Source organism: Teleopsis dalmanni, chromosome 2 (assembly GCF_002237135.1).
Source record: "Teleopsis dalmanni isolate 2A chromosome 2, ASM223713v2, whole genome shotgun sequence".
Lineage (NCBI taxonomy): Eukaryota > Metazoa > Arthropoda > Insecta > Diptera > Diopsidae > Teleopsis > Teleopsis dalmanni.
Window position 1 is genome coordinate 49,234,305 of NC_051847.1, and position 13,604 is coordinate 49,247,908.

General features: G+C 29.6%; 4 protein-coding genes across 4 annotated transcripts in view; 3 read left to right on the top strand and 1 right to left on the bottom strand.

Moving 5' to 3' along the window:
* LOC119674496 (vacuolar protein sorting-associated protein 35-like) overlaps window positions 1-3,996 on the top strand; it is a 4,955-nt gene extending 959 nt beyond the window's left edge. Inside the window, exons 2-8 of the mRNA XM_038085635.1 lie at window positions 6-145; window positions 206-292; window positions 1,415-1,563; window positions 1,630-1,971; window positions 2,034-2,597; window positions 3,373-3,556; window positions 3,619-3,996. Coding sequence (XP_037941563.1) covers window positions 6-145; window positions 206-292; window positions 1,415-1,563; window positions 1,630-1,971; window positions 2,034-2,597; window positions 3,373-3,556; window positions 3,619-3,780 — 1,628 coding nt within the window. The 3' untranslated portion in view covers window positions 3,781-3,996. The remainder of the gene's footprint in view (window positions 1-5; window positions 146-205; window positions 293-1,414; window positions 1,564-1,629; window positions 1,972-2,033; window positions 2,598-3,372; window positions 3,557-3,618) is intronic.
* A 2,493-nt stretch (window positions 3,997-6,489) lies between these two features.
* Window positions 6,490-8,198, top strand: LOC119677530 (putative nuclease HARBI1). The gene is made up of 3 exons (XM_038088907.1): window positions 6,490-7,087; window positions 7,151-7,491; window positions 7,552-8,198. Exons 1-3 carry the CDS (start codon window positions 6,747-6,749, stop codon window positions 8,130-8,132), a joined length of 1,263 nt encoding a protein of 420 aa, XP_037944835.1. The 5' UTR covers window positions 6,490-6,746; the 3' UTR covers window positions 8,133-8,198.
* A 1,023-nt stretch (window positions 8,199-9,221) lies between these two features.
* LOC119677531 (inactive protein tyrosine kinase pTKL-like) lies at window positions 9,222-10,564 on the bottom strand. The gene is made up of 4 exons (XM_038088908.1): window positions 10,455-10,564; window positions 10,141-10,288; window positions 9,915-10,068; window positions 9,222-9,857 (listed from the first exon to the last, which is right to left on the bottom strand). The coding sequence occupies exons 2-4, from the start codon at window positions 10,271-10,273 to the stop codon at window positions 9,314-9,316; spliced, it is 831 nt and encodes a 276-aa protein (XP_037944836.1). The 5' UTR covers window positions 10,274-10,288; window positions 10,455-10,564; the 3' UTR covers window positions 9,222-9,313.
* Window positions 10,565-12,595: 2,031 nt separating this feature from the next.
* LOC119677533 (biogenesis of lysosome-related organelles complex 1 subunit 1-like) lies at window positions 12,596-13,569 on the top strand. Its single transcript, XM_038088911.1, has 4 exons — window positions 12,596-12,747; window positions 12,806-12,878; window positions 12,935-13,067; window positions 13,133-13,569. Exons 1-4 carry the CDS (start codon window positions 12,687-12,689, stop codon window positions 13,250-13,252), a joined length of 387 nt encoding a protein of 128 aa, XP_037944839.1. The 5' UTR covers window positions 12,596-12,686; the 3' UTR covers window positions 13,253-13,569.
* The last annotated feature ends 35 nt before the right edge of the window (window positions 13,570-13,604 follow it).

The window sequence follows — 13,604 nt, forward strand, 5'->3', positions numbered from 1 at the left end:
ACAAGTGTTTCCAGATGAATTTCATCTACAAACTCTTGATCCATTTCTTAAATCATGTGCGCAACTTGAAGCCGGTGTCAATGCGAAAAACATTATTATTTCGCTTATAGATCGACTAGCTGCATATAATCAGCGTAGTGGAATGGTAACAACGTTAAAGTTAATATTAAACATAATATATAAATTGTTTTATCTATATTAACAGACAAGTGGAACTGACATCGAATCTTTAATACCAGGCGAAGTAGAACTATTTGAAGTATTCAGCGTGCAAGTTGCTAATATTGTTCAGGTATTAATTTTTATTTATTATATAATTCCCAATTTTATGTTTTGTTATTGTTGTGATAACTCATGTTGGAATGAGGCCCATAGATCCACCTATTTTTGTAGTAAACTTGTATATTTTTGTAATAAAAAAATCAACTCGTTCTAGATAAGCGACTCTGTCAAATCGGGACACTGGCCTATATGATGGCATAGAGCTGATTGCAAGAACGGTCGGGTTTACGTCCCGCAGCCACTCGTCGAAGACAACCAAGCGCCGTTCAACTATCCCCAAAGGGACTTCACAAGCAGGTCCCGGCGGGTTACAACAACATGTCATAGAGATTGTATAGTGTGGCGAACGGCACTTGGTTGTCAAACACGACGAATAGCTCATAAACGTAGATCAGACCGTTCTTCGAACCATAAGTAGGACATAGACCTGGTGGCTTCTTATATTCCATTTATACTGATTAATAATAATTAACCATTAAACTGACAACAATTGCCCATCCACAATCTAACCCATAATTTAACATGTAATTCCTTTTATGTTAACAGCTTAACATATCCTAAATCAGGCTTTAATTTTTGGATCCCCCAGTCTTCAATATAATTGGCAATATTTTCAGCATTGGTTCTTTCCAGATACTTGTACTTATCAATGCGTCCGCCTCTTTCTAATATATCCAACTTTCTACCCATAATTACAGGCAATATGAAATCAAAACGTTTTCCTAGTTAACTGAGGAGGATACGATCCTTCTTTTATTTTAACCACTTATTTATATAAGCGGCACTTGGTTGTCGGAAAAAATGATCGAGACATGTTTAGGTAGTTGTAGCCCGCAAAGATCTGTTTATGTAGTTCCGTTTGGGAATCCTAAATGACACTTGGTCATCGAATTTGGCAAATGGCTGCGAAACGTAAATCCGGCCGTTCTTAGAACTGTGATTGGGACATAGACCCAGTTGTTTTTTATATTCTATTTATACTAATAATCTAATATAAATACTTACTAACTATTAGTCTAAGTTTTCAATTTCTTATGTATTCTTATTTGTTTTTTTAATTATTTTTTTTTACCTTTATTTAAATTATTTATTTAATAATAAATTATTTTTTTATTTTTTTCATTTTACATAGGCGCGCACCGATATGCCTTTGGAAGATACTATTTCACTGCAAGTATCATTATTAAGTCTTGCGCAAAAAGTGTATCCGGATCGTGTAGACTATGTTGACAAAGTACTTGGCACAACAAATCAAATACTTGAACAACTCGAAATGAATAAGTAATATATTAATTATTAAAATATTATATTTTGTAATTTATGTGTTTTTTTTTCTTCTATTTACAGTATTTCACATTTCCTTTCCGTAAATCAAGAACTTTCTCGATTAATTCGAATCTGTATTGATTTTTACAATAACATTCTAACTATTATAAAATTGAATAACTTTTGTCCATTGCTCGAGAAATTTGACTACATATCCCGCAAATCTTTGGCACTTTATCTTGTTATGAATATACTCGAATTTGAAACTTTTATACCAACAGCAGAACAAGCAGATCATGTATTAAAAATAATTGCACCACTTATTAAAGATGAAGAGAATAAAGAAACATCTAATGCCAAGACTACTACGAATGAACGTTTAGATCCTGAAGAGTTCGCAGAAGAGCAAGGTGTAGTGGCACGGTACGTTTATTTACAAATATATAAAAAGAGTTGAAACTATATTCAATTATTTATGCTTTTAGATTTATACATCTTATGAAATCAGATGAGCCTGACACACAGTATAAAATATTACAAGCCGCAAGAAAACACTTAGGTAGCGGTGGACCACAAAGAATTAAACACGTTTTACCGCCACTTATATTTGCTGCTTATCAATTAGCATTTAAATATAAAGCAATCGCAGAACAGGATGAAAATTGGGATAAGAAGTGTCAGAAAATATTACAGTACTGTCACAGTACAATCGCTGTAATAGCGAAAGCAGATTTACCTGAATTAGCGCTGCGTCTTTATTTACAAGGCGCATTGGTTATTGGAGAAATTGCCTACACAAATCATGAAACAGTTGCGTACGATTTTATGACGCAAGCATTTTCTCTTTATGAAGATGAAATTTCAGATTCTAAAGCACAATTAGCTGCAATTACATTAATTATGTCAACATTTGAGCAAATGTCTTGTTTTGGTGAAGAAAATGCTGAACCTTTACGTACTAATTGTGCGTTAGCAGCTGCGAAATTACTCAAGAAACCAGATCAATGTAGAGGTGTCGTTGCGTGTGCAGCACTTTTCTGGAGTGGAAAGTATGTTATAATTACAAATAGTATTAAAAACTATATAACTATATATTAATGTATATAACAGAGATTTTTAGTTAGCAAATTAACCTATAAGTTAGCTAGGTCTAAACACACTTCAGTGTTACCTACTTTGTTTATAGAGTTATCAGGTTGGTTTAATTTCATACACCATGTTATACTAACATGATACCATACTGGATCTATTATTAATTGGTCTATAGATTAAAAGTAGAAATACTACTGACTTTTTTTCCAAAACTTATGACCACTGAATATATAAAGAAATCATGCTGTGTAATCCTTAGCAGGTAAATAGACATTGCCGTGTGTTACGTTCGGTGAAGTGGAAGAAGAAACAAAACCTCCTCAATTAGTTAAGCAAGCCGTAGTGGGGAAAACAATGTTTGCGGCTGGTTCTAACGTAGCCGAAAACATTGATAGATATGAATGTCTAGCTAATGCACGAAATATCGTTATTAGACATTATTCTAGGGAACAAACATTTTGGCAACTGCAACTGTTTTATTCGCAATATGCGTTTTAGCTATTAAATGGGGAAATCTTGCCTTTCTGTGTTCTTTGTAAACTAACTACTGCGGTCCTCTTGCTTCCACGTCAGATTAAAGCGAAAGCAAGATATTTAAGCAAATATTTAACCAATTAATAATAAGTGAAGACCCCTGATATATATACTTCTCAGTTGTAATATAGAGCTTATTTTTAAATCAAGTATTTTTATTTGTAAAATTTTTAGTATATAATTAAAATTTTTCCTTAGACAAAATGGCGAAGAAATGCGCGATGAGAAACGTACGCTAGACTGTCTGAAAAAAGGTGCACGTATTGCGTCTCAATGTCTAGACACAGGTGTACAAGTCCAATTGTATGTTGAACTTCTAAATCATTATCTCTTCTATTTTGAACGTGGAAACAGTCTGATCACAGTGGCAATGCTTAATCAGGTAAGTTTCATATATAATCTATAGTGATAGACAGTCTCTAAATGTAAATTGTTTTCATTCAGCTCATCGCTAAAGTTAACGAAGAACTGCCTAATTTAGAACCTAGCGAAGAAACAAAACAAATCGAAATGCATTATAAAAACACATTGGCGCATATAAGAAGTCGCATAGAATCAAATGATGCCGGTTTAGAAGTTTCCTTCGCAGGCATTTCGATTAATTAGTATACTTACTGAATAATTTTGTTTTTTTACTTAAAGAAATTATTTGCTACTAATTCAAGGAGCTTAATTTGAAATTTATATGTAATTCCGCAAATTTGCTACACAGTGGTTGCATGAGTGTTTGAGATATTAAACAGCAATATTTGTTTCGAATGTATCTTTTTGTTGTGTTTGCGTTAATACGTATAATGATTTGTAATTTGTTTATTAAAGATTTTAAAATTTATATATAATTTATATACTTTAAAATTGATTTTTTCTAATCCTTATTTATTCATAATTTATTCATTTTTGTGCTTTAACTTTGCTATAACTCATGCAAACATTCGGTGGTCGCTGTGCACGTTTAATCTTTTAATTAATTTAATTATAGAAAATTTGAAAATTTTTAATATATTTTATAAAAAAAAATTGTAAAAGTAAATAATTCTTTTTATTTCTTATTTAAGAAATAAGTTTATGCATAAAATACATATATGTTAATAATAGAAAGCATTCTTAAATTATGTTAAAGTTTATGTTAATGGCTAGTATTATTAAAATATTATATATTTGTATATTGGGAACATTGTTTAACAAATTCCTAGCATTCTTAAAGTAATAAACTGAGATTTTAACCAGCAACAAACAACAAATATGAATAATATTTACAAATGCTATTTGTATAACAATAATTATATTGATTATAAATATAAAAAATGACTTTAGTAAAAATATAGATATTTTGATTTATTTAGGGGGCTTCAAACATCCCGTAGTCAATTAATGTGCATAAAACTTATTGAGATTTAAAGTTTATTATTATTTTCTTTATACAAAAAGAGCAGTAATAGTAAAGAAATTTTGTATTATAAGTAAATTGACAGGTTTCATAACTCTGTTGTTATTTAACCATAATGAGGAGTTCATCGAGTTTTGGGGTGACGCAACACTCCTCTCTAAGCACCGCTTCATCGAATATGCAGTCTTGGTTTACGAGGTCTTCTGCTGGAGCATCGTTATACATTCTTATCGAAGCTGCTGTTTATTAATTTGTTTTATGATGTTAATGTTGTGATAAAGATGACCAAAGTTCTTATGAAGAACTTAGTTCTTGAACACTCTCACAACTGTTTCAGTCTGTGTTGGCGTGCGTTGTTTTGCGCTATTCAGAACTACAGATGGGATGAGCGACTAAATGAGCGAAAGTTGTCTTTGTGGAGAGAGAGCTTAACATCACGACTGCCTACTCAGCCTATAGTAGTTCCTATTGCAATGGTTATTCTTCGTCCGATCTCCAGGCTAACATACATTCCATCCTACAAAATTTGTCTTCATTTATAATCATAAGACATTACCTATACATCGTTACAGGTTATAAAAGCAACAACATTATAATCATTAGAGGATACTATGTTGCACTACGAGTTACAAGATGTGTTGGTACTCTCTTCATAGAGAGAATATGCTAAACGAACTAGGAAAACTTATAGTTTCTAATGAATCTAACAATATTTCATGGTTTAAGATTCCAGAACCTATTCGTTTTAATGAAATTCGAATGCAGGTCATAAATTCCTTTCCTTTCCTGAATTTTATAAAATCTGCAGATATCGGTATCCTTTAGCCCTATTATTAAATAAGAATTCGTATCATCTGTGCGCTCATTTGCTACTATATTAAAATGCCCGAAAAACTAAAGTAGAGTTATCTTGAATCTTTTACTTAGTGCGTAAATAAAATCTCTAATTCTTGTGGATGAAATAGAGACCGTTAATAAAGCTTTAGTAGCTACCTGACTGTCAATAAGAATATAGAATTCCTTTCCTTGATAAATATTCCGGCTCCAATATCTTTGTCTATCTTAGACCCGTTGGTGTAGATCGCTATCTTTCTAAGCGTTGTAAGCAGCCCTGCCTCCCATTTTCCTCTGGTGGCAAAGTTATTTTCGAATGTTAGCAATGCCAAGTAATCTTATTTACTATTCCCAGCGAACGGATAGATTGAACGCAATCAAGCTCCAACAATTTAAAATTTCAAGCCTTTATGCGCTACTTGTTTCATATGAAAACTAATATGTAACATTGTTCAGTGTTTCAGCAAACAATGATCTGGATCTTCTTTGCTAAAACGATATGATTCACATGTGAAAGTTATTGACAACGCTTATCGCTGCGGTGATAGGATCACGCCTTGGAAACAACATTAAAAGATCAATGGACTTGAGCACGACCAGTATAATGTATTGGAGTGAATTAAAGGCTGTTTTATATTAGATGAAATTAGAGCCATGAAATTACAAGCAGTTTGTAATGTTTCGCAGAGCAGAAATCTAGCAGTTGTCCGAGACGGAACAATGGCGGTACATTCCTACTAAATACCTTGCTGACCGGCTCTGAAGGAGATGGATAAAACAGGTGCTTCCAACAATGGCAAGACAGACAAAACGGTTTAATAAAGTAAAACCAACTGATGAAGACGATATTGTTATTATTGTTGGGTCAAATCCTCCGCTCTATAGATGGCCGAAAGGAATCGTAATTACTTCCATGAAAGCAGGGACGGGCAGACCAGGAGCACCATAGTGAAGACTGCTCGCGGGCAATATCATAGACCTGTAGCAAAATTAGCCGTATTGGATGTACAAAAAAGCGGCAGTTTGAATTAAGTCATATTCTTTTTAAAGAGATACTGTGGGGAGATTGTTAAAACTCAGGTCCATGAAAATATTTATAAACTTTCTTTGGTCGTAGCAACTGTGCTGTTTATTATTGTCAAATGCAACCCAGCGCATATATGAATTGTCAATTCATATGTCAGCTGGTTGTCATTTATGTCATTTTGTTGTCATTTTCCTTTCGTTTAAAATCTTGTTATTGTTATTGTTTTGCGCGTAAAATGGAGCGGATCATCGTTTGCTGAAACACGGCTATTATTATTGTTAGTGAAGTCCTAATGACTTCGTGTTTTTTACATATAATGTTAAAATGACTGATACAGAATTGGGAGAATTTGCTATATTGAATAGTGGTGACCAAGATAATATAATTGACGGTATGTTTTTTAATCTAATTCAATTGTATAAAGAAAGACAAAATCGGAAGCGTAAAAGACGTTGGCGTACACGTCCTATTAATATGGATTGGTCAAAAACTGGGTACCATCAACAAACGTTTTTAAAAATGAAAGAAATGGATGAAGAGAAACTTTTCTGTCACACACGCATGAGTAGAGAAATTTATGGCGAATTGTTAAAGTTAACGGCAGTATCTTTGACAAAATACAAAGAGCAAATACATGCTGAGGAACGCTTATCAATCACACTTTTGTAAGTAGTTTGTCTTACTTCATTTCTAGCTATAATAATATCATATATATTTTTTTCTTAAAGATACTTAGCTAATGGAAGTTCCATTGCCGACTTAGCGCAAAGCCACAAACTTGGAAAAACTACTGCTAGAAATATTATACTAGAAACATGTGAAGCGTTATGGGAGATATTATCTCCCATATATTTAAGTGAACCAACAGAGGATGAGTTTAAAGGCATTAGCAATGATTTTTTGAAAATGTGGGATATGCCAAATTGTGTTGGTGCTCTCAGTGGCAAGCACATTAACATTAGTTATCCTTCGAAACAAAAAAGTCAAATTTTAGTGTTGATTGCAGCTTGTGACGCTAAATACACTTTTACGACTGTAGGCGTCGAAGCATATCAGAATCAAACTAAAGGTAGTTAAATTTCATTTAACAGATTTTTTTAAAAAAAAGTTAATATCCGCTTAATTACAGGTGTATTCCACGCTACTAAATTTGGGAAAGACTTAGCTGAAAAAACATTGCCTTTACCGCCTAACGTACCTTTACCATTAACATCAGAGCCGTTTCCTCATTATTTTGTTGGAGATTGTGCATTTCCGCTTAAAGAAAATTTAATGAAGCCTTATCCAGATGTACAAGAGTGTGCCAATAGAACACAGAATGTGTTTAATTACAGACTATCAAGGGCGAGTCGTGTGATAGAAAATGCATTCGGTATTTTAATGACGCGGTGGAGAGTACTGAAGACATCGTTGGAGTTTAGTCCGGAAAATGCTAAAAAAATAATTTTGGCATGTTTATTACTGCACAATTTTATAATATCCAATGATACAAATCAATTGTATTGTCCAGCGAATTACGTAGATGCGGAAGAGGAATATTTTGTGGTAAGAGGAGATTGGCGGACTGAGTTAGAAACTGTTGGAGGCCCGCTGTCTTCAGCAACATCTGCCATAAGTAGTGAGGCAGATAGTGCAAATGATACAAGAGAGTATCTGGCAAATTACTTCGTTAATGCAGGTGCCGTTCCATTTCAAAACCATGTAAAATAATTAAAGCCACTTTAATTTATAACAAATAAAAAGTTTTAAATAGATTAAATATCTGTTAAGTCTGAGCATTTATCTGTTTAATAATTTTTTAATTATTAATATAAATAAAAGAAATACATATAAAAACCAAATTAAATTTAAGTATCAAAAAAACTAGTCTTATAAAAACAAGTATTTATAATTACCTCGTATATAAATTAAAATGATTACATTATTCTATTTTTTCATTTATATCAACATTAATGCATTGCTGCATTAAACTGGTTTACCCCGATTTTCTTAATATTTTTATTTTTGTATTTATTAATATATAAAGATATATATAAAAAATAAAAAAAAATCAAATTCAATATATAATCCTTAATATTTATTTTTTTTTTTTGTATTTTTAATATATAAAAAATAAACCTAATATAAATTTAAACTAAAGATGTAAAAACTATAGTGCATATTATGGGTTGTCTATCGCTGATAGACAATAGAAAAGTTTCTATCACTGATAGATAGAAAAAACCGAATATATCCTTTTAATATCTAGAAAATGTTTGTATTTCAAGTTAAAATTATATATATTTTTTTTCTAATAGATAATAATAAATTCAAAATAAAACGAAATATTATAAGTTAATAAAATATATACATTTAAAACTAAAATAAAAAACATCGAAATTGAATAAAAAAATATTTTTATTATCTAAGTATTTATATTTTAAATTAAAATTAATTATTTTTTATATCTCTACTATACAAAAAAAATAAAATAAAATATATTTTTAATATCTGACAAAATATTTGCAGTAAAAACTATTTATTTTTTTATATTAAAGAAAATATTTGCATTTAAAATTAAATATTTTTTATACCTTTCGTATATAAAAAATAATAAAATAAAAATTAAACAAAATATTTGTATTTAAATTTAATGAAGTTTTTTTTTAACTTCTCGATAAAAAAATAATGAAATACAAATTATTACTAAATATATAAAAAAAAATTATTCTTATTATTTAACAAAATATGTGCAGTTGATATTAAAATAAATATTATTTTTTTAGTTTATCCCTAAATAATAAAAAAATACAAAAAATAAAAAGATAAAGAAAAAACAAAAAAAAAATGCTAAAAAGAATAAAATATAAAATTCGTATTATCTACCAAAATGTTGGCATTTAAAATTTAAATTAATTATTTTTCCGTTCCTTCTTTTTAACCTCCATAATAATATTAAGACATTTATGCATTGCCTTTGTTTGCGCTGGTTTGCTTAGGCTGCGAATGGTGGTCATCATTAACCTTCCGAATGAATCCACTTCATCGTTTTGGGTTGCTGCCCTCATTCGAAAGTCGCAGTAAGTGTTATATTTTGTTACCGCAGCCAATATTACAGTGTCGATCTCATCATCATCATCTTGGCTTTTAAGACGTTTTCTTGAATTCAAAATTTTTTTAGAAGGTGATGGTGTTGGAGATAGTGTTGATGATTGTGATGGTGTTGGAGATAGTGGTGGTGATGGTGATGGTGATAGTGATAGTGACTTTACTGATGACTGTAAAGGTGTTGGTGACGATGGTAATGATGATTGTAAAGATGTTGGTGAAGGTGATTGTAAAGCTGTTGGTGAAGGAGATTGTAAAGGTGTTACTGAAGGTGACTGCGGCTGTTCAGGAAGTAACAGTGGATCAATTGGTGAAATGCTTTTCCTTACGCAGGCACGCTGTCTCATTCTGTTTTAAAAATCATTATTAAAAGCAATTAATATAATAACAATAAATTATATTTACGGCCGTTCATGTATATGATCTGTTAGGAATAACAGACTATTGTAAAGGGGCCATATCACTTTTTTCTGGCTACTTTCACAATTTTCTTTAGATAGTCCATTCTCTCGTATAAACCTTTGTCTCAAATACTGCCAACGTTTAGAAATAGATTTTTCTATAACAAATAAATTTTAATAAATTAATAGTTTATTTAATAAAATTTTTGTAAAAATGAGGTGATACTTACCATTCATTTTTAACTCTTGTCCAATATTTTTCCATACTATAGACTTTTTTTCGCAGTCATTGTATTCTTTGTGGTTTTGGTTGTACAGTATGGGATGCTGACGTACTATTTGAATAATACTGTTATCTTCCATTGTGCATTCGTCAAGCTGAAGTTTAATTTAAAAAGTAAAATAAACTTTGCAGTAATTTTTAAAATAAATTTACGTTATATTTTTATATACAAAAAATATGTATACTTATCAAATAAATATATATATATATGTATCTATACTAAATATATAGGGTATATATAAATAACACTATTTAACTTACTATATATATCTACTTAAACGTTTTATTATTAATAAAATGTTTGAGTTTCAACAAATCAAAAATGAAAAAATATAAGTTTTTAGCGCAATTTTTATGTCAGCTGTTGTGATTAGTTGTGACATTAATACCATGCTTACACTTAAGTTTATGCTACATATACAGCAATTTTTGGAAAATTAGGTTAAAATACATACTTTTTAGGACCATATCATACATGGATGCATGGGCACTTCTTTATTTGTATTGTGGCATGTTAATGTTATGTATGTTAATATAATTTTTCAATTTTTTCTGTGTCTCATCACATTACCTATTTTGATATAAAATCCATATAAAAATATATTAAATAGGATACATAAGTTTAACTGTTAACCTGATCTTAAAACGAATAATAAGCCATATTATAATAGATAGACACGATAGTTTTGTTTGTAATTTTAGCTGTCAAAAATTTTCATTTTTCATTGAAATCAACACTTGACAGCTGAAATTACAAACATGACAGCTAAAACTACAACAAAACTCTCGTGTGAATTCAGCATAACGCTCTTTACACAACATTTAGTTTTCGAGAAGATTGTCATAGAACAAATACATGGAAGTAATTAAATTTATTCATCAGCTGTTTCTTATTACTATGAGGCGTAGAACAAAATTTAATTGAATTTTAAGTGTTTAAATAAGTAAAGCATGATATAGACGATGAAATTTGTTTGCAAACCAAATTTGCAAACCGAATATGCGCTTTGCTATACACTTTGAAACAAGGTTGGCAAACTTCATTTTTATTTATTTTCTACAGCGTTCATATCAACAGCGGAGTAAGTACAGAGTGCAAAACAATAATTGAAACTGAAGAAATTGAGGTGATGATCATAGCAACCTGTTATTTATTTCATTTTTTAAACTAAAATTATTTTTGTTTCAATTTTTTAATATGTTACATTTTAAAATTTTTATTCATATAATAATTGTTTAAATATTAAAGCTTACTATAAAAATGTTTTTAGCACAAAATAATTTTTAAAATATATAAACTTCTTCAATAATTGTCTAATGTCTAGCAATTTTTTAATTATTTTTCATTTATTTTTCTTTTTACCAAGAATTAATAATTTTTTTCTGTAATCTTTGCTAGTCCGACGCTCACCAAAATTCTTAAATTATGAGAAGTTTGCAAACTTCGATATACACAAGTAAACATGTTTGCAAACTTAACAAATAATTGAAAAATTTTAATTTCACTGCAAACTAGTTTGCAAACCAAATTTTGGTTTGCAAACTTGAGTATAGACGATGCAATTTGATAGCCAACAAACCTTGTTTGCAAACAAATTTCATCGTCTATATCATGCTTAATATAAATAGAAATCTTGATAGAAGAAGAAACTAAATAAAAAACAAGTTTTATTGTAATTTTTTTAATTTTGATTAATAAATTCAATTTTTTCTTGATATATTTTTATAAACAACAAAGAAAACAAAAATAAAATTAACTGCTTTGGCGTTGTATTTTTCAATTTCACGGTGAAAGATAACTCTTTGACGTGTGTTTATTGAATTCTTTGACGTTTGTCTATTGAATTCTTTGATGTTTGACATTTAATTATTTTACCGAACACCGAATTAGGGGCATATTTTGATTGAATCATAATATACCCCTTGCCGAGCAATGACTGAATACTCGTTGTATAAAATCTTACAACATAACCGAGTTACCGATCATATCTGAGTATACATAATAAATGAATAATAGTTAATATTAATAATAATAATTAACTTATAATTTAATCAAATATTCATGCATTTAATTTTATATTTTCCTTGGACTGTGCGCATTACTACAACTGAATGTATATAAACACATATACAAAAATCTGATTTATTTATTAATAGCTACTTAATTCGCAAAAAATTAAAATATTTTGATATTTTGTCAAGCATTTTAAACACACTACCAGTGCAAGAATAGACACTCTGCATAACATGGTCGTAAGACATGCAAAATACTTGATCATGCGAATTGACCGTGTGTATTGCTGTTATACATTCTTCTATTATTCTTTGCAAAATACATTTCTTTTAAAAGTCATAGTGTCATTGCATTGCGAATAACAAAATTGTCATAAGTCAATACTTTTCCAACACTAGCAAAATTGTTTTCATTTTTTAGTCAACAAAGAATATTGTATAAATAATTAAAGTATAAATATAATTAATCTTTATCAAAATATGTTAAGTTCAATGGTAAAAGAGCATCATGCTAGACAAGCTAAACGTAAGCAGGAGCAAGGTTTGTTAAAAATTTCAATATAAATAAAGTATAAAAATTGAAATGGTTTACTTTCTAGAAGTACGACGTAAAGAAGCAATTGAAGCATCTAATGAGGTAACGCAAGCATTAGTAGATCATCTTAATGTCGGGTAAAAATTTATTTATGTTATTATGTAGTAAATACTAATACTTTAAAATAAAACAGCGTTGCTCAGGCATATTTAAATCAAAAAAGACTGGATGCTGAAGCGAAACAATTGCATGTCGGTGCCACCAATTTTGCTAAACAAACACAACAATGGTTGAATTTAATTGACAATTTCAGTAGTGCTTTAAAAGTAAGATCATATTTTTACTTTAATCAATATCAATTAAATTTTTTTTTCTACAATTAACTTAACAGGAACTTGGTGATGTTGAAAATTGGGCACGTAGCATTGAGGATGATATGAAAATTGTTCAGGGCACCTTGGAAATAGCATATAAAACTTCAAGGCAAATACAAAACCCAAAAAGTAGCTGAGCTCTTTATTCTCCTGATTTACATGATATGTAATTAACATATAACTATAAGATTCCAAATATATCTGATCTTCAGTACGTTGTGGTAATAATAAATTTTAAGACAGTTAAACTACACTTAATTATATTTATTAGAATTGATACGCTATACCTATGCTAAAGATAATTTTATATTATATAAAGTACCAGTTTTGTATATTTAATCAACTAATTTTAAACACTATCTATTGGAAATAACTCAATAAAAATATGGAAACGTACTAATTCATAGAAATCATGTTAAACTTTATAAATTTTATTTATAATTATAATTTATAAAATATACTTTCATAAGTTTTAATTCGAGATTGTAT